The following is a 26,264-nucleotide window of genomic DNA, read 5'->3' on the forward strand; positions in this document are numbered from 1 at the left end:
CACACTTCCTAAATGACAATAGTGGTTGCCAACAGTTGAAAAATGACCCCATTGTCTGTAAAAGGCTTTGCAACATCCTGAAATCATAAAAATATGTAGAATCATAGAATCCCTACAGTGTGAATGCAGGCTGTTCGGCCCATCAAGTCTACACTGGCCCTCTGAGGAGCATCCTACCCAGATCCACCCCACCAAACCTAATCCTGTAACCCTGCATTTCCCCTGGCTAATTCACCTAGCTTGCACATTTTTTGGACTAGAATAGAACACACAGTCTCCACATTGGGACCAATTACTTATGCTCCCCGACTTATAAGTAATAATGGATACAACTTAATGGCTCCTTAGGCATTAACATTCTTCCCTAGCTCAATTATTCCAAAATTAGTTGCTCTGAGGTGTAATTTAAAGTTTCCAGGAGTCTCACATCCAATCCAGCTCAAAGACAAAGATTTGTTCATCTCAAATCTGGAGTTCAATTTGCCATGTGAGGATTCAAGCTTGGGCTTATCGTCTAAATTTCAAACAAACAAAAAATGAATCAGAAGGAGAAGCAGGCCATTCAGCCTTCCAAGCCTGTGCTATCACTCAGTAAGATTGTGGCTGATCTGATTGTAACATCAAATCTATGTTACTGACAGCCTTGATAATCTTTCAAACCCTTGCTTAACAAGAATCTCTCTATTTCTGCTTGAAAATATTCAAGAACTCTGTTTTAATTACCTTTTCACAATTATAATTCCAAGGACTCATGGCCCTCTCGGAGAAAAAGATTCAACTTGTCTCTGTTTTAAATGGGTGATCCCTCATTTTTAAAATCCCTAGTTCCAGATTTTCCCATAAGGAAACATTCTCTCCACGTGCGCCCTCACAAGACCCTTCAGGATTTTGTGTATTTTAATCAAGTTAAGAATAACTCTTCTGAATTCCAGTACGCAGCCTGCCCTGCCGATCCTAAGATCACGTGCCCAATCCAGTTATTAGTTGAATAAACCTTCTCTGAACTGCTTTCTCTGAAGCATTTATATGCATCCTTAAATACTGTACACATTACTGCATATGTGGTCTCATGACTGCCCTGTGTAACTCAAGTATAAATTCCCTACCTTTGATCTCAATTCCTCTCAAAATATATGACATTCTTCCAGTTTTACTGATTAGTTGTCGAGTCATACAATATGGAAACAAGCCCTTTGGCACAAACTGGTCCATGTGGACCATGGTCCTCACGCAGCTAGTTCCAATTGCCTGCATTTGGTTGACATCCCTCCAATCCCTTCCCATCCACGTACCTATATCAATGTTTTTTAAATGTTGCTCTTGATTCTGTCTCAACTGCTTTCTTTGGTAGCCCTTTATACATATTCACCACTCTCTACATGTTGAAGTTGCACCTCACGTCCTTCTTAAATCTTTCCCACCCCCCACTCTCACCTTAATCCTATGCCCTCTAATTTTCAATTCCCCATTCCTGGGAAAAAGACTATTTGCATTCATCCTATCTATGCCCTCCTGTGATATTAGACACCTCAATAAGATTACTCCTCAGTCCCCTATGTTGCAAGGAATAAAGTCCTAACCTGGCCAATTTCTCCCTTTATCTCAGGCCTACTAGTCCTGGCAACATCCTCATAAAACTTCCTTGCACACTTTCTAGTCTAACTATGTCTTTCCCGATAACTGAGTGACCAAAACTGTGCACAATACTCCAAATGAGGCCTCACCAATGACTTATACAATTGTAACACAATATACCAACACCTGAACTCCAGGCCACAACCGGTGAATCTAAATAGCTTCCTCACCATCCTGTTCACTTGTGACACCACTTTAAATGAACTATGTACTTGTCCAAGACCCCTCTTTTCCGCAACACTCCTCAGGACCTTACCATTTACTATTTAAGTTCTTACCCTGGTTTGACTTTCCAAAATGTAATACCTCACACTTATCAGTAGTGAATTGCATTTGCCAATCCTCAGCTTACCTCCCCATCTGATCAAGGTCCTCTGTAATTTTTGATAACCTTCTTCGCTATCAACGATACCTCCTAATTTTATATCATCCACAAGCTTACTAATCATGCCTTGTACATTCATGTCCAAGTCATTTATGTAAAATAACAAATAATAAGGTCCCAGCACTGTCCATGTGGCACACAACCAGTCAAAAGCAAAGGCATCTAAGTTCAGGAAACAACCTTCAGCCATCACTCTCTGCTTCCTACCATCGAGCCAATTTTGAATCCAATTAGCTAGCTTTCCCTGGATCCCATAAGACCTAATTTTCATGATTAGCCTGTCATGTGGGACCTTGTCAAAGGCTTACTAAAGTCCATAAAGACAACATCCACTGCCCTACCCTAATCCATGCTCTTGGTTAGCTCTTCGGAAAACCTCAGATTTGTCAGATGTGACTTCCTGCGCACAAATCCATGCTGACTATCTCTAATCAGATCTTGACTATCCAAATGTTGGGTGATCCTCTCCCTCGGTATCCACTCCAATAACTTGTCTACTACTGATGTCAGGCTCACTGGCCTATAGTTCCCTGGCTTGTCTTTGCTACCTTTCTTAAACAATAGAACAAGATTAACCACCTTCCAGTCTTCTGGAACTTCCCTAACAGCTGAAGATGAAGCAAAAATCTCTGCAAGAGCTTCTGCACTTTCTTCCCCAGCCTGCCAAAACATCTGAAGATGGACTTGATCAGACCAAGGGGAGTTATCCACCTTAGTGTGCTTTAAGGTACAAATACCTCCTCTCTAGTAACATGTATGCGGTCCAAAATATCCCCACTTGTTTCCCTTATTTCCTTAGCATCCATGATTCTTTCCTCAATAAACACTGGGGAGAAAAAATCTCCCCCATCTCCTGTGGCTCCATATATAGACAGCCATGCTGTTCTCTCCCCAGCCACCCTTTTACTCTTAATATAGCTATAGAACCTCTTGGGAATATCTTTAACCTTATCTGCCAGATCAATCTCATATCCTCTTTTTGCTTTTCAGATTTCCCTTCTGAGTGTGTTTCTATACTTCTTTAGTCATCTGGGGATTCACGAGCCCGATACCTTAAACTCAAATGTATGCCGCCTTCTTTTTCCTGACCACAGCCTCAATTATCCCTTGTCAGCCAGGTATCCCTAAACCTGCCAGATTTTTCCTTCACCCTAACAGGGATACACTGTCCCTGGACTCGATGTCACACTTTTAAAAGCCTCCCACTTGCCAGTCATTCCTTTTCCTTCAGACTCACCCAATCGACCTCTGCTAGATCCTGCTTAATGGCCCCAAAATTAGCTCTGCTCCAGTTTAGCATCTTGACTTGTGGACCTGTCCTATTTTTTTCCATAACTATGTTAAAACTAAGAGAGTTATGGCCACTGGACCCAAAGTGCTCTCTCTGACTGACACTTCAGTCGTTTGCCTGACCTCATTTCCTAAGAGGAGGCCCAGTGTTGCACCCTCCCAAGTAGGGCCCTTTACATATTGTATTAGGAAACCTGCCTGGACACATTTGACAAATTCCACCCTGTCCGGGTCTTTTGCACTCTGGGTGGCCCAGTCAATACAGGGGAAATTAAAATCTCCAATCAATACTACTCTGTTATTCCTATAGGTACATGCAATCTCTCTACAAATCTGCTCCTCCAATACCCGCTGGCTATTTGGAGGTCTACAATATACTCCGAACAGAGTGATCATCCCCTCCTTGTTTCGAAGTTCCAACCATATGACCTCATTTGATGACTCCTTACGAATATCCTTTCTAAAAACTGTTATATCCTCCCTGATCAAAAGGGCAACTCCCCCCCTCACTTATTTGTACTTCTGTTATGCCTGTAGCTTCTGTATCCTGCAGCATTGAGCTGCCTGCATAGTCCTTCTCTCAGCTGTGCCTAGTTTTTCATTGTTTAATTACTCTTGAATGGCTACCTGTCATTAGTGACTGAAAACACTCAATGACGGTAACTGATGGTCAATGGCCATTATCACTGACTACCTCCCAAATTTTCATGAGTTCTCATATCATTTCAAAGCTACAGTAACATGTGCAAATATCCAGCATAACTGAGAGGACATCCCAGCTGTTGCAATTTTCCGTGGTAACCAATTAACATTTCAATGTTTTATGGCTGTTCCTCAGTCTTAAGCTATTTGGCCATTGTACATCACTATGAAACCCGAATTTGCCCTATTTAACTTCGATGCAGAACTCTTTCCGGTAAATGTCGCAGAGTAGTTTTCAGAAACAGGAGCCTGACCACCTCAGACCAGTATAGACCAGAGCACTGTCACGAGCCCAAAAAGAGAACTTCAACTGTTGCCCTGACAGAGAGGCGTTATCTTCCTGCTGTATGTCTCACTCCTGCACAGAGGGTGCAGTTACAAAAGGAACTATTATACCCCACGTCCACAGCATGAAACATTTACCACCGACTCCATATCTTGCAGTGTAATTGGCTTCTGAAGCATCATCTTATACAATGGCCTGATGAAAAATCCTGCATGAATGAAAAAACAAAAATCCAATCAATTTCTGAAAATACACAGAACTGGATACCAGCACCAGCAAATCATGCCAGCTGAAATATTTAGAATAAGTTTCTGTCCTGTCATTAAGTACACAATTTCTAAAAGAACATTTCCAGACACCAATAACAGTACAAATCTGTACTATCAATGCAATCTACACACCTACCATCTAATAATTTTCCATGGTAAACTGCCATTCCAGCTACGCGGCCTATGAACTTGAAGTAAGATAGATGCTCCTCATTGCAGAGTCCAGAGTTTGGATTTATCTGTAAGGTGTAATTGTCCCTAAAGGAAAAAGGATGCTGGATTGGATTAGATGATTAGAGTACAGTAACCTGGCAGTCAGTAATAATAATGGAAAAGCACAGAATCTAAATCAGAAAACATGACAATCTAATGGAAGGAAGAAGGTTTGCAGTGAGACTGAACCTTTACAATGGCATTAATGTCTGTAACCACCTTTGTCATCTCTATAATAATCCTGTTTCATTGTGAGACTGCAAAAACTCACCATATACTGAACAGACAATGCAATTATGCAATGAGATATCAGTGGGAAAGTGCTCAAAATTCTAGTACTTTTCAGTTAAGGGATTCTGACAAATACAAAACAGTTGTTTCAATGTTGAAACTATTAACTTACGTGGCAGAATATTCAAACAATCCATAATAAGGATTGAACATCTCCTTGGAGAGAAGAAAAAACCATTCCCTGGCAACACCACCATAATCCAATCCTTTTTCAGCATCAAACTCAATCCATAGTCTGGCTTTAAGGAATTCCACTCTCTTCACAGACATTATTTTTCTGTAGGAGTCTTCCAAGATTGCATTACGGCGTAGCTTCATTTCAAACCGATTTGGACCGTCAGACTGCAAAAGAAAAATCACTGAGGGTGAGGGGCTTATTAATTGATTCAACGAAACCTGATTTTGCAGATGCACATACTGCCAGGAAATTGAATTTCTGTAATACAATATATGAAAGTTTACATTTAAAAAGGGACACCTTTCATTCAAATGGTGGCACTTATGGCCCTCAAATCATCTCATTTACACCAAGGGTACTCATTGAAATACAGGCAACTATTTCTGTAGTCAATTTGTGAGCAGCAACAATGCACAAACAAAACAAGTATCTAGTTATTTTGTTTCAAGGACCTTGTTTTAGTAGGAAATATTGATTAGAACACAAGAACAGCTTTACAATTACCCAAACAAGTAAATGGGGATAATGAAATGTGAGGCTGGATGAACACAGCAGGCCCAGCAGCATCTCAGGAGCACAAAAGCTGACGTTTCGGGCCTAGACCCTTCATCAGAGAGGGGGATGGGGTGAGGGTTCTGGAATAAATAGGGAGAGAGGGGGAGGTGGACCGAAGATGGAGAGAAAAGAAGATAGGTGGAGAGGAGAGTATAGGTGGGGAGGGGACAGGTCAAGGAGGTGGGATGAGGTTAGTAGGTAGGAAATGGAGGCGTGGCTTGGGGTGGGAGGAAGGGATGGGTGAGAGGAAGAACAGGTTAGGGAGGCAGAGACAGGTTGGACTGGTTTTTGAATGCAGTGGGTGGAGGGGAAGAGCTGGGCTGGTTGTGTGGTGCAGTGGGGGGAGGGAACGAACTGGGCTGGTTTTGGGATGCGGTGGGGGAAGGGGAGATTTTGAAGCTGGTGAAGTCCACATTGATACCATTGGGCTGCAGGGTTCCCAAGCGGAATATGAGTTGCTGCTCCTGCAACCTTCGGGTGGCATCATTGTGGCACTGCAGGAGGCCCATGATGGACATGTCATCTAAAGAATGGGAGGGGGAGTGGAAATGGTTTGCGACTGGGAAGTGCAGTTGTTTATTGCGAACCGAGCGGAGGTGTTCTGCAAAGCGGTCCCCAAGCCTCCGCTTGGTTTCCCCAATGTAGAGGATGCCACAACGGGTACAGTGGATGCAGTATACCACATTGGCAGATGTGCAGGTGAACCTCTGCTTAATGTGGAAAGTCATCTTGGGGCCTGGGATAGGGGTGAGGGAGGTGGTGTGGGGGCAAGTGTAGCATTTCCTGCGGTTGCAGGGGAAGGTGCCGGGTGTGGTGGGGTTGGAGGGCAGTGTGGAGCAAACAAGGGAGTCATGGAGAGAGTGGTCTCTCCGGAAAGCAGACAGGGGTGGGAATGGAAAAATGTCTTGGGTGGTGGGGTCGGATTGAAGATGGCGGAAGTGTCGGAGGATGATGCGTTGTATCCAGAGGTTGATGCGTTGTATCCAGAGGTTGTATCCGGAGACCACTCTCTCCGTGACTCCCTTGTTCGCTCCACACTGCCCTCCAACCCCACCACACCCAGCACCTTCCCTTGCAACCGCAGGAAGTGCTACACTTGCCCCCACACCTCCTCCTCACCCCTATCCCAGGCCCCAAGATGACTTTCCACATTAAGGAGAGGTTCACCTGCACATCTGCCAATGTGGTATACTGCATCCACTGTACCCGGTGTGGCTTCCTCTACATTGGGGAAACCAAGCGGAGGCTTGGGGACCGCTTTGCAGAACACCTCCGCTCGGTTCGCAATAAACAACTGCACCTCCCAGTCGCAAACCATTTCCACTCCCCCTCCCATTCTTTAGATGACATGTCCATCATGGGCCTCCTGCAGTGCCACAATGATGCCACCCGAAGGCTGCAGGAACAGCAACTCATATTCCGCTTGGGAACCCTGCGGCCCAATGGTATCAATGTGGATTTCACCAGCTTCAAAATCTCCCCCACCGCATCCCAAAAGCAGCCCAGTTCGTCCCCTCCCCCCCACTGCACCACACAACCAGCCCAGCTCTTCCCCTCCACCCACTGCATCCCAAAACCAGTCCAACATGTCTCTGCCTCCCTCACCTGTTCTTCCTCTCACCCATCCCTTCCTCCCACCCCAAGCCGCACCTCCATCTCCTACCTACTAACCTCATCCCACCTCCTTGGCCTGTCCGTCTTCCCTGGACTGACCTATCCCCTCCCTACCTCCCCACCTATACTCTCCTCTCCACCTATCTTCTTTTCTCTCCATCTTCGGTCCACCTCCCCCTCTCTCCCTATTTATTCCAGAACCCTCACCCCATCCCCCTCTCTGATGAAGGGTCTAGGCCCGAAACGTCAGCTTTTGTGCTCCTGAGATGCTGCTGGGCCTGCTGTGTTCATCCAGCCTCACAGTTCATTATCTTGGATTCTCCAGCATCTGCAGTTCCCATTATCACTGAAGTAATGGGGACTCGCTTTAATGTCTCACCCAACAGAATAAGGAGAGGCATGTGGAGTCATTCTCCACTACAATTCCATTTGCCAAAGCAACTTGGCGTTCGCACCAGTATACATGTATAAATTTTAAGTCGAAAGCGTGTGTGTGGGTACACAAGCACCATTGTGCAGAGATCAAAATCCACTTCTAGCACTGCCTCGCTATTGCCACGTCAGGTATTGTTCCTGCCAAACCAGCCGTCAAAGTAATCATGGTCATAGAATAGACTGCCTTTCTTTACCCAAAGAGTTAACATTAAGTATGCAAAAAAAAATTTAAAAAGAAAGTAAATCCTAAATAATATCAACCACAGCTCAACAATTGAATTTAAAAAAAAAAGACTCCTGCTGAAGCATTCCAGCCCCCAACTTTCAATCTTCTGAAAAAAGAAATCTTGCTCCAGGGCCATCCATGTATAGGCCTCACGAAAAGCTTCGTAGGCGCAACTCCATTTAAAAAAAACTCCTCCATGCTTTTATAAAAAAGTTGCTTTAGTGATGTTAATAAAGGCTTTCTTCAAGGCATATAATTTTGCAGAAAAAAAATGTGCCGTCCATGTGTAGGCCTCTGCAAAACAATCATTAACAGAACTCCATTTGACCTAAAAGTCTGTTAACAGAACCCCATGTGAAATAAAACGACTATAAAAGAACTAAAAATGAATCAAAATAAAAATCGTATACTATTGAATATAATAACTGTAAGAAATTTAGAACTAAATCTGGAAATAAGCCTGAATCTCAGGAACAGCTGCAAGATCCCCATGACTCTGAGTCCACCATATTGTTCATTTGTAGTGCAGGAGTGAACCGTATGGATGCTTACATCAATTGGTGGTGGTTACATGGTTGCATAAGACTTGCTTTCCATTCCAGACCTTTTCTTTTTACTTAATTCAAATTTCATTATGTGTCATGAACACAGCCAGAACACTAGCCAGCGGTTTTGGATGGCTAGACTGGAGACATTACCACTCAGCCGCTGCCTTAGCCTGCAAAATCACCTGGAGATATCCTGAGGTTATTTAACGCACAGTATAAAATGTTAAACTTTTTCTAGTGACCCTCTAACATTCCAGTCGCCATGGGCATGGGTAGAAAACACAGATATTTCCAAAATATTTCTGTATTCTTTGCTACTATCAATGAAAATAAATACACTGAAGCTACACAGAAAATACTCACAGGCTTCCTCAGCTTTTTCCTGAAATAATCATACTTCTGTTTGTAATCTCTTGAATAAGGCACAGCCTAGAAAACAGAATCAAATCCAGCATATTGTAGACTTTTAGATAAACATTTAAACCAGAGTCAATTGAATTTAACTATCTAATGATTTACATGATACAAAAATTGGTTACCTCTATTCAAGAAAGGAAGGAGAGAGAAAGTAGGTAACTAAATAACTGTTAACCCTACTGCTGTCATAGGGAAAAAGCCAGGATCTTTTATCAGAGATTATAGCATGACACATAATTTCTGAATACAACTAGGCAGAGTCAACATTGTAAGGGAAATCATGTTTGACTAATTTATCAGCGTTCTTTGATGAAATAACATCATGTGAATAAATCAAAGTTTGTGGATGTGGTAGACATTGATTCTAAAAGGCATTTGATAACATGGCACATTCAAGATTACTCCATAAGAATTCATGGGTTAGAGTGCAACATTTTATCATGCATTGAGGATTGATTGGCACAGCAGAGAATAGGAATAAATAGGTAATTTTCATGTTGTCTATATAAACAAATGGCTTGCATGAAGGTATGGTTTCTAAATTTAGAGATGATTCAGTCTACTTTACATTCGGTCAAAGATAGATTGGAATGAGTCTACTATGGGATGGTGATAGCTTATGAGTGAGTGGGAGAAAAATTGTCACATTAGTATATAATGTGGAAAATTGTAAAACTGCCTACTTTAGCAGGAAGAATGGAAAGGCAGTATATTATTCAAATGTAAAAAAACTAGATAATTCTGAGGCACAGAGGATCTGACATCCTGGTACTTGTATCACAAATTTAGTATACAGATACAGTATTTGATTCGGAATGTTATTTAGAGAGTGTCTGCTGACAACCCCAACTGTGAACAACTGCACGTGGCTAAACTGGAAATACGCAGGTCAACAATTCCAGACCAGCTACATCATTATGCAAAATTACACTGACATTAAACATAAACACTGCACTGCGTATGCATAGCAAAAAAGCACAATTTTGAAACAAAGTTCAGCAGGGGGACTGAGTACATGGGACCAGGGGAGGGTGAGAAGGGGTGTGAGTACTTGGGCAGAGGCATTGCCCACTTCTGTTCACAGCTGAATCCTGTTTAAACCCAGAACCTGTTTGAATACGCAAATTAAAGTGATGCATAGTATACAGACGATGGTGTCAGCAAACGCAGCCAATTGGGCATTCAAAAGGGAATACAATATAAAAGTTGGGTGGTTTTGTCGCAATTGTAATGTGGTGATGGGATTGCATCTTCAGTACCGTGTGTACTTTTGGTCTTCCTTCACTCGAGAAAGCGTATTATTGCATATGAAGTTCAAAGAAGGTTTCTGCAAGGTTGGGGGTGTAGTGCGGGTAGAGGTGTTCTCTTTTATAAGGAAATGTTGGAGCTGTATCCACTGAGATTTAGAAGAATGAGAACTTAACTTAATGAAACATAAAAAGACCACCAGGGGATTTAGCAGAGTGAGAGGATGTGGGGGAGACTAGAACTCAGGGACAAAGATGAGGAATCTCCTACTTTAGGTGAAGATTGGGGAATTTTTTTTTCTAAGAGGCCATTAGTCTATGAAATTCCTTTCCTAGAGATATGTGGAGACAGGATCATCATGTTATTTTTAAGGCTCAGTTACAAAGATTATTGATTGATAAAAAAAATCAAAGAACAAAAGGATTAGACAGGAAGATGAAGTTGAGGCCACAATCAGATAATCTTATCAAATGGCAGAGCAGGTTCAAGGTGGCCAAATGCCTCCTCCCATTCCGAATTTGCATGTTCATAATTTGGTGGCCTGGAAATACAGGTACATGCAGATTCCAATGCTGATGGGTTCAAATATTGAAATATAATGTAAAATTCTACATTCTAAATTCATAGATTTTGTTTTACATACAGGTCCAGTGATGGCTACATTCTGTAAGCGAGGATCCTCCCACTGGGTAGCTTTAGAATCTGTAAGAAACAGACAGTCTTAAATTTGTTTTTCCTTTACTTATGTGACAAAAACTTCATAGATTGAAAACAACTGTCAGTTAAAAATGTTCAGGTTTAAAACTGATGCTACTTTAAGAACAACAATATTTCAGAACTGTAAGAAATGGCACACTCACTATGGTCAATGTAGAAAATTCTACCATCTGAGTGAACTCTCTCCTCCCAGCCAGGCTGTAGTAAAATGTAAATTTTTAAAAATGAATTACAGGAAAAGTTCACGAAATGAAACAGAACAAAAGTAGTGATAATCGGTCCTTTTAAAAAAAAGGAAACAATTTCAGATTTCTACAGGATATATTAACAAGATTTATTCACGGGCGGGATGAGGGCATCGCTGGTTAGGCAGCATTTATTGCCCATCCCTAATTGCCCAGAGCACAATTAAGAGTCAACCACATTGCAGTGGGTCTGGAGTCACATGTCGGCCAGGTCAGGTAAGGATGGCAGTTTCCTTCCCTAACGGACGCGAGCGAGCCAGTTGGGTTTTTCCAACAATCGACAATGGATTCATGATCATCATTAGACTGTTGATTCCAGATATTTTGTTGAAGTCAAATTCCACCATCTGCTGTGGCGGGATTTGAACGTGGGTCCCCAGAACATTATCTGGGTCTCTAGATTAACAGTCCAGTGATAATGCTACTGGGCCTTTGCTAGTGCCTTAATAAAATATTCCAATGTACAAGTATGGGGGAGAATGAGGCAGAGCAACAGAATTAAAGGTCTGCTTGACTTACAGGAAGTGGCCCAAGGTCTGAAGGATCTAAAGATGGCCGGTGTCTCATATGAGCTGGAATTTTCAATCTTGGGTCCTCCTGGTTACAATTTTAAAGCAGAAGAGTTAATTAACAATAAATAAACACTCCACTGAATTAGCCAATACAAAGAAAAGCCACTTCATCCTTTGCATAATCAACACAATTAAATCAATGCCAAAGATTAATTTATAATTTTTTTTAAACTGCTGTCATTCAAGTCTTAATTAATGGAAACTTGCTAGATTAACAGGGAGCATCAGACAATCTCATATATACTCCTGCATTTTAAAAAGAATGCCTGAAGTGAAGGAGCAAATTACTGCAGATGCTGAAATCCTTACGGAAAACAGAAAACGCTGGAGATCACAGCAGGTCAAGCAGCATCCATGGAGAGAAAGCAAGCTAACATTTCGAGTCCAGATCACATCAGCTCTGACAAAGAGTCATTTAAACATGGGCTGCTTCAACATCTAAGAAGTAACAAATGATGCTGAACATTGTGCAATCATTGGCGAACATCCCCACTTCTGACCTTACAATGGAGAGAAGGTAATTGATGAAGCAGCTGAAGATGGTTGGGCCTAGTAGACCATCCTGAGGAACACAGGCAGAGATATCCTAGAGCTGAGATGACCAACCTCTAATAACCTCAAACAACATTCTGTGTGTCAGGTATGACTGTCACCAGCAAACACTTCGCAACTATCCCCACCCCACCACCAATTCCCGTTGATTCCCGGTTTGCCAGGGCTCCCTGATGCCACACTGGGTCAAATGCAGCTTGATGCCAAGGGCTGTCACTCGCACCTCACCTCACCACTGGAATTTAACTCTTTTGTCCGTGTTTGAACAACAGTTGTAACGAGATCAGGAGCCGAGTGGCCTTGGAGGAACCCAAACTAGGCATCACCGAGCAGGTTACTGCTGAGCAGGAGCTGCCTGATAGTACTGTTAATGACACCTTCCATCATCTTACTGATGATTGAAAGTAGACTGACGGGGTGATAACTGGCCAGGTCAGATTGGTCCTGTTATTTGTGTACAGGACATACCTGGGCAATTTTCCACATTGTTGGGTAGATGCTAGTGTTGTAACTGTCAGCTTATCTCAGCCAACATGGTGGTTGGATTTACCTCAAGCTCCTCAACTTGTCCATCTACTCAAGTAGTAGAAACAAGAACCGAAGTTTGTGATAACACATATTTTGACTTGGGGTATGTCAACAAAATACTCCATCTTTACAAAATTCAGCACAATTGAAAATTATTGAAATCAATTTCATCTTGTCAGCAGAAGAGAAGAAAAACAAGTCAGCCTTTACCCAAAGCCTCTGGGTTGGGGTTGGGGTGGGTTCAACTTACCCATGTTGTTGTTTTGGTGTTGTGATCAATGAAGAAATGTCTACCATTGGTTGCATGTCGGACTTCCCAGCCTGGAGGGAGAAAGCCCAAATCATACTTCCGTTGATGGCTTGGGGAATTTTGTGGAGAATCTTGAGGAGATACTGTAGGAGGAAGATATGCTGTGGGACTCCGACAGGGTTTTGGTTGCACTGCTTCACTAGTGGTCTGTGCCCAAAAATAAAATAGCCATATGTAAATAATGTCCATTCATAAAATACTAAAATGGAATTGTAACAATTTATCTCAGTATAAACCACTGAATCTTTTTGGATCACGGAAAAGTAAAATGCACAAAGGAAAAGCAAGAGTTACTTAGGCACCATTTTGTCTAAAACTCATTACTATTTTGGGACTGATACCTACAAAAGGAGGTTTCTTCAATTTCTCCCAAATATGGTGGCTTTGTAACTCATATACCCGTTTCCAATAATGGTCAACACTTGCCTGGTGGACATTTACCAGGTTTTAAGTACAATTCCAGAAAATAAGACAGGAAAACAATACTCAGGCACAAAAATAACTATAAGAAGGAAGACATCACAAACATACTGTATTACAAATATAAGGTTAACGAGATTGTTATGTTTTGGGTCTGTGCCTTTAATTTGGGTAGGATGGAGGAATGAAGGAGTTAACTCGATGTCAAGGTCAAAAGGGGCCCTGGTTAATTTGCTTAGAACTAATTGGCAGATATTCAGACCTGTAAACAAAGACCAATGCAGGTAGATTACTGGTCCCCAGGTTGGGTTATGTTAAGGTTTATATTTTAAACTGTCTATTCAATTTCAAGATAGGATGGAGTTGGAAGCTGGTTCTAAGGATAGCTAATTAGCACCTCTACCCAGCTAAAAACCCACATTTGATTCACGTTACAATGGAGCATTATGTTACAGGTTTTTCTAAATATCTCCCTGAATCTAATAGACAAGGGAAAGTGTGTGTGTTTGTGTGTAAGCGAGAGGGAGCGAGAGATAGGCAGTCCCTATATTCCCCCCCCACCACAGAAAATCCTATTGGAACTTGAACTCTGATTGAAGAGACCAAGATCATGGCATTTCAAATGAAGTTGCAAGATTCACCTAGCTTTGGCTACAGGGAGGGATCCCCAGAATATCCCATAATGTGTAAATCTTGTCAAGGAACAGAGTTACCTCATTGAAAAAGAAAAACACATTTAGGAAGTACTTTGGATTTGTTCCTGAGGAATGAAGTGCTCACACTGCACAGCGATTTTAACCTTTCAGAATGTTACATGAGGCAGTCTTTTCTGTAGATTAAGTAACCACTGTCAATTGAAATAGCATTTCATCAAGGTTTCCATTAGTTTGCTTGCTACCTAAAAGTCTTAAAACTCAAAATCTTGGGCAATTCATTTAAGGCTGTTGGGAATTTGAATATGAAGAAGTATTGTTGATCTCTTTAAAGATTACAACAGACATCAGAAATGATGAAGGAAAATTAACTAATCCATATAAAAAGGAAATGAATTGAGAAAGAAACAAGATTAGCAAGGCCAAGGTAGAGGAGGAAAGGTGTACCTGGTAGGCTGGATTGCAAGATTCAACATGCATGTAATGTTTTACCGTGTTCTGGTACTTGGTGCTCATACAATTACAGTACACAATTACAGAAATGAAAGTGGAATGAAAGAGAAGTGGTCTGCTAGAACTGGCAACTTAGAATAATTCATTACACAAATTTTATAACAAGTTATACCTTAATGCAGACCTTGATAAAATGCACCATGTGTACAGGCAATGTAAATGTACCAAAACACTTCAGCAAATATTAACTCATCAGTAGGTCAAGTCCTTGTTGCCAATCATTTGTATGGAGCAGCATAGTGGCTCTTTCTTTGGACTAGTGACTCAAAGGTTACAAGTTCAAATTTCTCCCTCCAGATTGTGAATTTGAATTCAATAAATTAATGACATAGTATTAGAGAATCAAACCACGTCTGGTATGCATAGATTTCAAGTCCGCATATCTTGTCGTCTCATGCTATCCCTGAAATGGCTTAGTAAGTTTATACAGTCATTTTCAAAAGTCAGTCCAGCATAATATGTTCAAGATAATGAGCAATAAATGTGGCCTTTTCAAAAATCAACCTCTTCTTAGGAATGAACATTTAGCAAGTTTTGAGGAGACTTGTAGCTCAGGTTGAGGTTCTGGATGTGAGTTTGCTCGCTGAGCTGGAAGGTTAGTTTTCAGACGTTTTGTCACCATTCTAGGCAACATCATCAGTGAGCCTCCGACGAAGCGCCGGTGTTACGTACCGCTTTCTATTTATCTGTTTAGGTTTCCTTGGGTTGGTGATGTCATTTCCTGTGTTGGTGATGTCATGAAATTCTGACAGGACAACAGCAAATCTGAACCTCAGTTTCACAAATTCTTGGCTAGATCACTTTTACATGAAAAAAAATTAAAACGGCAAAACAATCAATCTATTTTTTCTGGTTGTGGTGAGGGAAGGGGGCAGCAGTGGAGAAAGAGGAGTTGGCTGGGGTACTTTAGAAGCTAAACCCTGAAACCAAGATACAGCATCTGATTAAAGGACAGTACTGACAGCAATAATAATGAAGATTGTGACTCAGATTGGAATACCTGCTGATGGGATGAGCAAGCACGCAACATTAAATGTCAAAAGAGCTGCTACTGGTTCAACCTTCCCAACAGGAAGCCAACATATTTAATCAGCTAACAACTGACCTACGATTTAAACTAAAAGAACATTAAATCATCAGGAGTTCCAAGCTTCCTTAATTACATGATCTTCATAAGATGATGACTAAGTTGGCCCCTCAGCTCACGAGTCTAAAACATTCATATAAGAGCTCTTATGGTAAAATGGTCTTGTGCCTACCTCTGAGCCAGGAGGCCCAGTTTCAAGTCACATCTGCTCCAGAGGTGTGCGATGACATCCCTGAACTAGTTGATAATAAAATACCTAAAATATTCACGGACACTGAATTTCTGTCGTACAACTTGCCTGCATAACAGGTCGCGTCCAACTGGTGGTTCGGTTATTGTGGTTGACATAGTAGGCTCTTCCCTTGTCATCCTTCTTTACTTCCCAGCCAGGGGGCAATCCTGTTGAAGTGGGTAAAATCTAATGTGGGCAAAAGACAGAATTACCACTGTAAACAAAGCCCAAACAACACAAAAAAAATCACCAAAAGGTAAGAAGTTTGATTTGCATTTTTTTTTGAAAGATCAGGACTTCATCTGATGAAACAGCAGTGTTCTGAAAGCTCACGTTGCCAAATAAACCTGGTGTTGTGTGACTTCTGACTTTAAAAGATTAAGATTCTGTTTGTTAACAGGATTCATTCTGCAAAGAATTCTAAAGGTTTCTCGATGTGAACATCAACGATAAGGCTCCATAATGGAGGCACAGGGGAAAGACTTACGTCATAGCTTCTATGAGGCCCATTTTGCTTGTTAAGAGCCCAGGAAATACCTTGGGAAGTTATACAATGTTATGGCGTCATATAAAATCAAGTCGTTTTAAACCAGCTTTATATGTTTACACGGTCAGATTCACTGCAGTGTTCATGAGGTAGTCAACATTTGACTGGTAACTTGGCTTGTTCTTTGAAAGCCAATTCTCAAGAGGTTCGATTAAGCCATTGAAGAAGTATGCACAGCTTAGGAGAGAGATAATGGGAACTGCAGATGCTGGAGATTCCAAGATAATAAAATGTGAGGCTGGATGAACACAGCAGGCCAAGCAGCATCTCAGGAGCACAAAAAGGCTCTCTGATGAAGGGTCTAGGCCCGAAACGTCAGCTTTTGTGCTCCTGAGATGCTGCTTGGCCTGCTGTGTTCATCCAGCCTCACATTTTATTATCTTGCACAGCTTAGGGAATGTTTTCATTTAAAATGAGGCGTTTTTAAAGTGGATAAGGTGTAACAAATAGGAAACAAAGATCTACTATTTATTAGAGATAATGGGAACTGCAGATGCTGGAGAATCCAAGATAATAAAATGTGAGGCTGGATGAACACAGCAGGCCAAGCAGCATCTCAGGAGCACAAAAGCTGACGTTTCGGGCCTAGACCCTTCATCAGAGAGGGGGATGGGGGGAGGGAACTGGAATAAATAGGGAGAGAGGGGGAGGCGGACCGAAGATGGAGAGCAAAGAAGATAGGTGGAGAGGGTGTAGGTGGGGAGGTAGGGAGGGGATAGGTCAGTCCAGGGAAGACGGACAGGTCAAGGAGGTGGGATGAGGTTAGTAGGTAGCTGGGGGTGCGGCTGGGGGTGGGAGGAAGGGATGGGTGAGAGGAAGAACCGGTTAGGGAGGCAGAGACAGGTTGGACTGGTTTTGGGATGCAGTGGGTGGGGGGGAAGAGCTGGGCTGGTTGTGTGGTGCAGTGGGGGGAGGGGATGAACTGGGCTGGTTTAGGGATGCAGTGGGGGAAGGGGAGATTTTGAAACTGGTAAAGTCCACATTGATACCATATGGCTGCAGGGTTCCCAGGCGGAATATGAGTTGCTGTTCCTGCAACCTTCGGGTGGCATCATTGTGGCAGTGCAGGAGGCCCATGATGGACATGTCATCAAGAGAATGGGAGGGGGAGTGGAAATGGTTTGCGACTGGGAGGTGCAGTTGTTTGTTGCGAACTGAGCGGAGGTGTTCTGCAAAGCGGTCCCCAAGCCTCCGCTTGGTTTCCCCAATGTAGAGAAAGCCGCACCGGGTACAGTGGATGCAGTATACCACATTGGCAGATGTGCAGGTGAACCTCTGCTTAATGTGGAATGTCATCTTGGGGCCTGGGATGGGGGTGAGGGAGGAGGTGTGGGGACAAGTGTAGCATTTCCTGCGGTTGCAGGGGAAGGTGCCGGGTGTGGTGGGGTTGGAGGGCAGTGTGGAGCGAACAAGGGAGTCACGGAGAGAGTGGTCTCTCCGGAAAGCAGACAGGGGTGGGGATGGAAAAATGTCTTGGGTGGTGGGGTCGGATTGTAAATGGCGGAAGTGTCGGAGGATAATGCGTTGTATCCGGAGGTTGGTAGGGTGGTGTGTGAGAACGAGGGGGATCCTCTTGGGGCGGTTGTGGCGGGGGCGGGGTGTGAGGGATGTGTCGCGGGAAATGCGGGAGACGCGGTCAAGGGCGTTCTCAATCACCGTGGGGGGGAAGTTGCGGTCCTTAAAGAACTTGGACATCTGGGATGTGCGGGAGTGGAATGTCTTATCGTGGGAGCAGATGCGGCGGAGGCGGAGGAATTGGGAATAGGGGATGGAGTTTTTGCAGGAGGGTGGGTGGGAGGAGGTGTATTCTAGGTAGCTGTGGGAGTCGGTGGGCTTGAAATGGACATCAGTTACAAGCTGGTTGCCTGAGATGGAGACTGAGAGGTCCAGGAAGGTGAGGGATGTGCTGGAGATGGCCCAGGTGAACTGAAGGTTGGGGTGGAAGGTGTTGGTGAAGTGGATGAACTGTTCGAGCTCCTCTGGGGAGCAAGAGGCGGCGCCGATACAGTCATCAATGTACCGGAGGAAGAGGTGGGGTTTGGGGCCTGTGTAGGTGCGGAAGATGGACTGTTCCACGTAACCTACAAAGAGGCAGGCATAGCTGGGGCCCATGCGGGTGCCCATGGCCACCCCCTTAGTCTGTAGGAAGTGGGAGGAGTCAAAAGAGAAGTTGTTGAGTGTGAGGACGAGTTCCGCTAGGCGGATGAGAGTGTCGGTGGAGGGGGCCTGGTCGGGCCTGCGGGACAGGAAGAAGCGGAGGGCCTTGAGGCCATCTCCATGCGGAATGCAGGTGTACAGGGACTGGACGTCCATGGTGAATATGAGGTGTTGGGGGCCAGGGAATAGGAAGTCCTGGAGGAGGTGGAGGGCGTGGGTGGTGTCACGGACATAGGTGGGGAGTTCCTGGACCAAAGGGGAGAAAATGGAGTCCAGATAGGTGGAGATGAGTTCGGTGGGGCAGGAGCAGGCTGAGACGATGGGTCGACCAGGGCAGGCAGGTTTGTGGATTTTGGGAAGGAGATAGAAACGGGCCGTGCGGGGTTGGGGAACAATGAGGTTGGAGGCTGTGGGTGGGAGGTCCCCTGAGGTGATGAGGTCATGAATGGTGTTGGAGATGATGGTTTGGTGCTCGGGTGTGGGGTCATGATCGAGGAGGCGGTAGGAGGTGGTGTCGGAGAGTTGGCGTCTGGCCTCGGCGATGTAGAGGTCTACTATTTATTAATTGCTTTATGGTCAAGAAGCATTAGAATCAGAATAAATATTTGAGACACCTTTGGATTTCTGACTTGTGCCAAGTTGGGCTGTTGAGGTGAGTTCAACAAGCTTTAGAGTTCTGGAAATGATCCAAAGCCAATAGCTAATTCTAGTGCCGTGAACATCAGAGAATGATAACTAGTGCAGATCACAAATCTTACCATTTTTCTGCTAATACTGAAGGAAATTAAAGAGAAGATGGAATCAAGGATAAATATTGTCCAAATCGTATTAAAAATGATAATCAGTGAAACTTATAAGTTACAGCTGCATGGATTGCAACTTTAGTGACTAGAATTTAATTTGAAATGTACTGAAACCATTCTTGGACAAGTAAATGACAGGGAAAATAAGAATGTGGGCAGCAAGAATAATGGCAAGAAGCTGATGAGGACTCCTCCAGGCAGCACAGTATGCTGAAGGAACTACTCTTTGTTTCTCCTTTTAAGAAAGGGGGTATACAAGTAAATGCTAAGTATCTGCACATATTAGCTATGTTTAAATAAGGGAAAAGGCAAAACTCACAACTGGCAGTGCTGGCTGTTCATCCATAGTTGCTTGTGAACTTCCCCGTCTACTGGAATGACTCTTAAAGTAAAAGAGAACATGTAAAATACCAAAATAATTTGCACAGAAATACAAAATAATCTAAAATATTTTACAAACAACATTAGTCAGCACAGCTGAATACTGGAAAGACAAATAGGTGACTATATAACAAACAGGAATGATTTTCCAGAGTCAGAAGCCAAAATAGTACACTAAAACCAAATCATTTTGATTACATTTATGGTCGATTCAATATGGAACAATGTTGAAGTGTGCTATACGTTTACTCCGAAGTTTTAAATATTTTGTTGGCACATGCAAACCATACGTCAAGACTGGCCTGGCTGAGGACTGCTCAAATCCAACAAGTGGCTATACAGCATTCGTTTAATTTTAATTTGTGAACTCTAGCATTATGCAGGAAGACCCTGGGAACTTTCACAGGAGGAATTCAGCACACGAACCTTTTTTTAAATTATGGAAAGGCTGAAGTCAAGTATACATTCAAATTACCAGGGGCTTAGAAAGCGGACATTCTACTCACTGAGCAGGAGCTGCGACGATCTGTAACCGTGCATCCAGATGCCTGAAAGCGCCGACTAAGTTCCTCTGCTAGTTGATTTTGCAAGTCAAAACTTGTATTTTGTCCCGTAGGTGTGTGGGGAGGTGGGGGTGACTGAGGGTTGCAGTTACTGAACACAGTTTCATCATCAGTTATAATTTCCCAGCTCTGCTAAAAGTAAAGGTTTTATTTCAAGATATGCTTTTTTAAAACAAAAAGTCACTAAATTATTAATTTCAGTTCACTTTTAGACCCACGGCTCATCTGCAGTTTTTCTTTGAAGTGAAAAGCATTGAAACTCACATCTGGGGAATCTCTGTTGTTTTCAGAAGTTTCGATTTCTTCTGATATCTGTCTCCGTGTACTATATACATGCTGTGCTTCCAGCTGGATGTTATTTCGACAACGATTTATGTCTGATGCCGTGTCCCTACAGGGAAATTAGAGATAACTCTCTGAACGTTATGGCTGTACTTCTACAAGTATTGCAAGGACACATCTATCACTTTGATTGGCAAATCTTTCACAGATTTGGAGTTTAATCACTGCAAACAAAATCAAACGTGTGACCTTTCAATCATAAGTGATTCTCTAGAGTTTCTTGAGTCATCAGAAAGAGATTCAACAAAGGCTGAAAGGTGTCAGTCTACCAGTTGTAAAGGGTCACAGTAAAATAGATAAAAAGCATATTGCTAAGTACTCCCTTCACTAGGCAGTGTTGGCAATTCAGCTGCCTTTATATTGCTGTTTGCTTGCCAGGTAACTGACATCTTGCTAATAGCAGCAAATAGCTGTATTTACTGAGGCCAGCTACGAGCTCAACCTGGCAAAGACTGCTTTTGGAGAATCAACAAAGTAAGTGTTGCTCATTAGACACTGCTAGCACTATCAAAGCATTATAACGTAACAGCAACACAAGACCCCCCCCCACAATATTCGTATAACAAACGAAATCTGGCTCATCTCAACCCCAAATCTCATATTTAGTATCATCAGCAGAATTTTTTTAAAAATTTCACTGAGTAACAGAATACGAAAAGGCAGCTCAAACAATTTTATAAAAACTTTACAACTCAGCCACCAATATTTTAAAGCAGCCAAATGACCACCTTCGCTTATGCTAATCATATTCCATATTCCATCATGTTCATATGGAGTATAAGTAAATAAATTTGAATGAATCACCAAGCTAATTCATGCATCAAGGGAGATTCTCCCTCTTTTGAATGTGGCTTCACTAAATCAGTATCTTCCCTCTGGCACACATTCTAAAAATAGCTCATTCACAGCAATGCAAACTTTTGCTAGTTTTTCTTCTCATTTCCACTTGGTTTGTGAAGCTGGGTCACGAGTGGGAGTCTAAATGAGAAGTTCATAATGAATTCTTGGATGCTATTAGCATTAAACAATGAATACATTTTGCACTTTAGATTTCAAGGTCAGCAGAACACAAATGTTACCTTTCCCAAGTAACACCCTTTTAATCGTCTGTAAGCTGACCCAATTTCCCTGATAGCACAATATAGAGGGCAGTTGTCTCACTGTACTTGTTCAGTTCTACACCACAAAGGCCAATTCAGCAGCTATTTTTAGAAACTGTTAACTTCATGCAAGTAAAGACAGTGCAATGTTGAAGTGCTGTAAGGTAGAATTACTTTTCAGACTGCAGTGAGATTTGTTCCTTTATTCTACCACTATCAGAGCACCAAGAACTCAATCCCTACCCTCTCCTAAGGCGTGGTCACCCTCAGGTTAAACCACCACCAGACATCTCTATCTAATGAGAGAGCAGCCCCATAGTCCTCTGGGACTATGATGACGTTTTCTCAGGGCACCCTCCTTCATAAACACAGAGAAATCCTATAGACTTACTGAGAACTTGGTCGAATCCACTGTGTTGTTCTGGTTTCATGGTTGACAAAGTAAGTTCTTCCCAGATTATCCTGCTTCTCCTCCCATCCAACAGGTAGTGCAGGGGGAGGTTGGCTATGGACAGTCACACTCTGTTGGTCCAGAAGTTCCCAGCCAGGCTGTAGAAAAAATAAATTGAGGCCAATTGTGGTATTACCAACTTCTTTAAAAACAAAGTTGTAATTTTTTTATTCAGAGTACAAATTTAAATTATTGTATGTTCTGAAAAATTTAGGATCTATTAGTCACATGTACAGTTTAAGAGAAGTATAAGGTATTCATTAACATGATCATAGAATCTCTACAGTGTAGGGAGCAGGCCCTTTGGCTCATCAAGTCCACACCAAGCCTCCCGAGAACATCGCAGCCCCATCATGTACCCCCTATCCTACCCTTGGCTAATCCACCTAACCTACACATCTTTTGGACTACAGGAAGAAACCAGAGCATTCAGAGGAAAACCACACGGACATGGGGAGAACATGCAAACTCCACACAGTCACCCAAGGGTGGAATCGAACTCTTGTCCCTGGCGCTGTGAGGCAGCAGTGCTAACCACTGAGCCACCGTGCCTGATCTATAAAAGAGAAACCGCTGTTGATAATAATCCAAAAAACTGAACTCTGAAAATAACAGGCTTTCAAGTTTCATTTAATTTGTTCCCTTAAGATCAAAGTACATTTAGTCTATTCCTTCAAATATGATCTACATTTTTGCAAATTAGTAATTTTTGTGACCATTTAATGCCAGGGGAAGGTTAGTAAAACGAGGTTCTCTGTACAGCAAGAGTGTCGTGTCATATTGCACAGTCAGAGCCAAACATGTCAAGAGAATCTAAAATATCACAAATCACTCTGGTTTGTTTCTGTATATTTTCCTTGAAGCAATACCAAGCTTGCAAATACATGATACACCTATTAGCTGAACTAAAAAATTTCAACTTGTCTTTAGAAAAAAATTAAGATAAAAAATTTAAAATAAATGGGTGACAGGAAATGGGGAAGAGAAACAGAAGAGAACTTGCGATTAAAACCGTACATGTGAGAGTTTCACTGCAAAACTTCATTTACACAAAGAGCAATGCTTTTGCTGAAAGCCTGATAAGAACTCTAGTGGTTTGCTCTTGGGCCATCAGTGCACAGAGCATAATGGAAATTACATTTATTAGAGACAGATGGTTTGCACAGTGGTGTATAAGCATAACAAATGAACCGCAGCATTCAACAAAACAAATTGGTGACGGAAGAAGAGTCCCAACCCAAAATGTCGGCTCTCCTGCTCCTTGATGCTGCCCCACCTGCTGAGTTCCTCCAGCTCCACGCTGCGTTGAGTCTGACTCCATCATCTGCGGTTCTTGCTATCTCCAAATTGTTGACTCCCCCACCCCACCCTGGCAGTCCTTGCAGATGTTTGTGTGTGCGCGTGTGTGTTGAAGACACAAAGTAGAAATTTAAAACAACAGTTTTAAAACACTTACTGAAACTTAAATTAAGGTTTTTGAGCAGATTTGAAACTTAAATTGCTAGGCAATTATTTTTTCACAATTCCATCAAAATTGGTCATTGAAATGACCACAATGATCAGAAAAATTGAGTTTGTTACATTTACCTCCAATTCATCAGCCTGCTCTGTGCTATCTTCTTCAGAAGCATTACTTTTAGGCAAATAGGTCATCTTTAATCGAAGGTGCCCTTTAACCCTGGACTTATGACTGTAGGAATTATAGAAAAAGCAGAAGTTGATAATAATCATGCAACTTTGGTCCAAATACAGACAATATTCAAATAGGAAGAACACAATAAATCCTAACTTTCATTATTGTGTTTGTTTCCCAAAAAAAAAAGTTTCTATAAGGTTATTGCTACCACCAAACAGTCACTGTAGTAATTCACTCATGAAAAATAGCCTGTTGAGGAAAGGCTTCCTGACACCTAAGGGACCAGAACTCAACAAGAAGCAAACCCTTCTGGTGGGAAGCAAACAATGAAGAAAATAAATATGGTAAATGTCAAATCCCAAGTTTCTCATTCCAAGTCGTTGCATTCAAGTTAGCTGCCAATTCAATATTTCAAGCACTAAACTCAGTTTGCTTCTTTATCACAATTCCTGATTTTATATAATTAAATAATTCAGACTTCTTTTAATGTAACAAAAAGGGGGTTGGAGGTAAGATCAGGATTAAAACCACTCTGCACCTCAGGTATGTCGAAATGCATTCTTCCAGTGAACTGTGGATAAAGATCGTTTTTTTCCCCTTGTACTGTTGGTGAGTTATTTATTTGTTAAACATCAAGTCTACCTACGGACCTGAGATAACAAAGCGTGGAGCTGGATGAACACAGCGGGCCAAGCAGCTTCAGAGGAGCAGGAAGGCTGACCCTTGATGCCTAGACCCTTCTCTAGACCCGAAACATCAGCTTTCCTGCTCCTCTGATGCTGCTTGGTCTGCTGTGCTCATCCAGCCCTACACCTTGTTACCTCAGATTCTCCAGCATCTGCAGCTCCTGCTATGTCCACCTATGGACCTGTTCTATTGCATTGGCAACAGTGATAGTGACTGAGTTTGTGCCACTGAATGTGGTTTTATTTAGGGTTAATCTCAGGTCACCCATTGTTTCCAATAACTTACATTTCTTTAGTTCAGCCTTCAGATCATTTGAAACCAGTTTCAGCAATATATCTGAAATACAACTACATTGAAAAATATACCAGCACCAACAGCAACAGCAACTTTTCAATGTCTTTATTAACCTTACTGCATGATTGCTAATTCTGTATGACAGCTTGAAATGTGAGAACTAACTCTTAGAACTGCAGTATCATCAGGTACAGTACTAGTGTGATCTGCTATTTTCTCCAGCAATTTGAACAAATCCAAATTACGGTATTGAAGGTCAATCTGTATTCATGCAATAATCAATGTATTTCCTAAAGAGAAGTTGGGCTGTGATCCACTGTATATTAAAGTTAAGCTGATAACTTTTGATTACCTTCTAGGGTGAAGAAGAAAATCCTTGAACGTATATGGTCTCTCCTGGTTCGGATTTTCAGTCTGCAAATAAAAGGATACACAAATTCTGATATACTTGCTTATATTTCATTTACATGTTTTTACTCCAGTTCTTTTATCTTCTTTTGATCTACTAATTTGTTTCAACCATACACACAACTTCCGTCTGTACAAAATCTGACAAAAGTGCTCGGCAATGGACCAACTGAATGTAATTAAACCATGAGATGAAGCAATCAATAGGCTGTGCCTGATCATAAAGGTGCAGTAACAGAGTTAGTGAAGGCTAAGAGAGCAAGGAACACTCTAACCATATGGGAATCCCCCAGAACCTGCAAGGTCTATGCTTCCTGCTGTCTCTGGAAAGCATCCAACATAATCAAAGATTCCTCCCACCCCGTTATACTCTCCTCCACCCACTTCCAAAGGGCAAAAAAAAAAGTTTTAAAACACATATCATGAAGTCATTGAGTCATACAACATTGAAACAGATCTTTTGGTCCAACTAGTCTATGCTGACCGTAATCCCAACTAAACTAGTCCCACCTCTCTAAGCTTTACTCTAAACATTTCTTATTCATGTACTTATCCAAATGTCTGTTAAACATCTGCATCCACCACTTCCTCTGTAAGTTCATTCCACACACGAACTAGTGTAAAAAAAATGCCTCTCATGACTTTTTAAAATCTTTCTCCACTCACCTCTAAAAATGCCCCCTTGTCTTGAAATCCCCCAGCTGCCATTCACTTTATCTATACCCCTCATGATTTTATAAATCCCTATAAAGGTCACTTCTCAACCTCCTGCGG

The 26,264-nt window shown here is 42.2% G+C and overlaps 1 protein-coding gene across 6 annotated transcripts in view; it reads right to left on the bottom strand.

Annotated features, from left to right (window-relative positions):
• The window catches only part of LOC125467204 (E3 ubiquitin-protein ligase NEDD4-like), a 144,486-nt gene that overhangs the window by 17,348 nt on the left and 100,874 nt on the right, over positions 1 to 26,264 (bottom strand). For 4 of the 6 annotated variants that reach the window (XM_048562721.2, XM_048562718.2, XM_048562723.2 and 1 more), the window contains 15 exons: positions 25,435 to 25,496; positions 24,053 to 24,155; positions 22,406 to 22,563; positions 20,837 to 20,963; positions 20,516 to 20,704; positions 19,948 to 20,010; positions 16,188 to 16,307; positions 13,157 to 13,363; positions 11,774 to 11,851; positions 11,153 to 11,207; positions 10,936 to 10,994; positions 8,991 to 9,056; positions 5,184 to 5,413; positions 4,704 to 4,825; positions 4,436 to 4,506 (listed from right to left, as the gene is read on the bottom strand). In XM_048562721.2, coding sequence (XP_048418678.1) covers positions 4,436 to 4,506; positions 4,704 to 4,825; positions 5,184 to 5,413; positions 8,991 to 9,056; positions 10,936 to 10,994; positions 11,153 to 11,207; positions 11,774 to 11,851; positions 13,157 to 13,363; positions 16,188 to 16,307; positions 19,948 to 20,010; positions 20,516 to 20,704; positions 20,837 to 20,963; positions 22,406 to 22,563; positions 24,053 to 24,155; positions 25,435 to 25,496 — 1,710 coding nt within the window. The remainder of the gene's footprint in view (positions 1 to 4,435; positions 4,507 to 4,703; positions 4,826 to 5,183; positions 5,414 to 8,990; positions 9,057 to 10,935; positions 10,995 to 11,152; positions 11,208 to 11,773; positions 11,852 to 13,156; positions 13,364 to 16,187; positions 16,308 to 19,947; positions 20,011 to 20,515; positions 20,705 to 20,836; positions 20,964 to 22,405; positions 22,564 to 24,052; positions 24,156 to 25,434; positions 25,497 to 26,264) is intronic. The other 2 variants (XM_048562722.2, XM_048562719.2) reach the window with 1 other exon arrangement.

Source organism: Stegostoma tigrinum, chromosome 33 (genome assembly GCF_030684315.1).
Source record: "Stegostoma tigrinum isolate sSteTig4 chromosome 33, sSteTig4.hap1, whole genome shotgun sequence".
NCBI classification, from domain to species: Eukaryota; Metazoa; Chordata; class Chondrichthyes; order Orectolobiformes; family Stegostomatidae; genus Stegostoma; species Stegostoma tigrinum.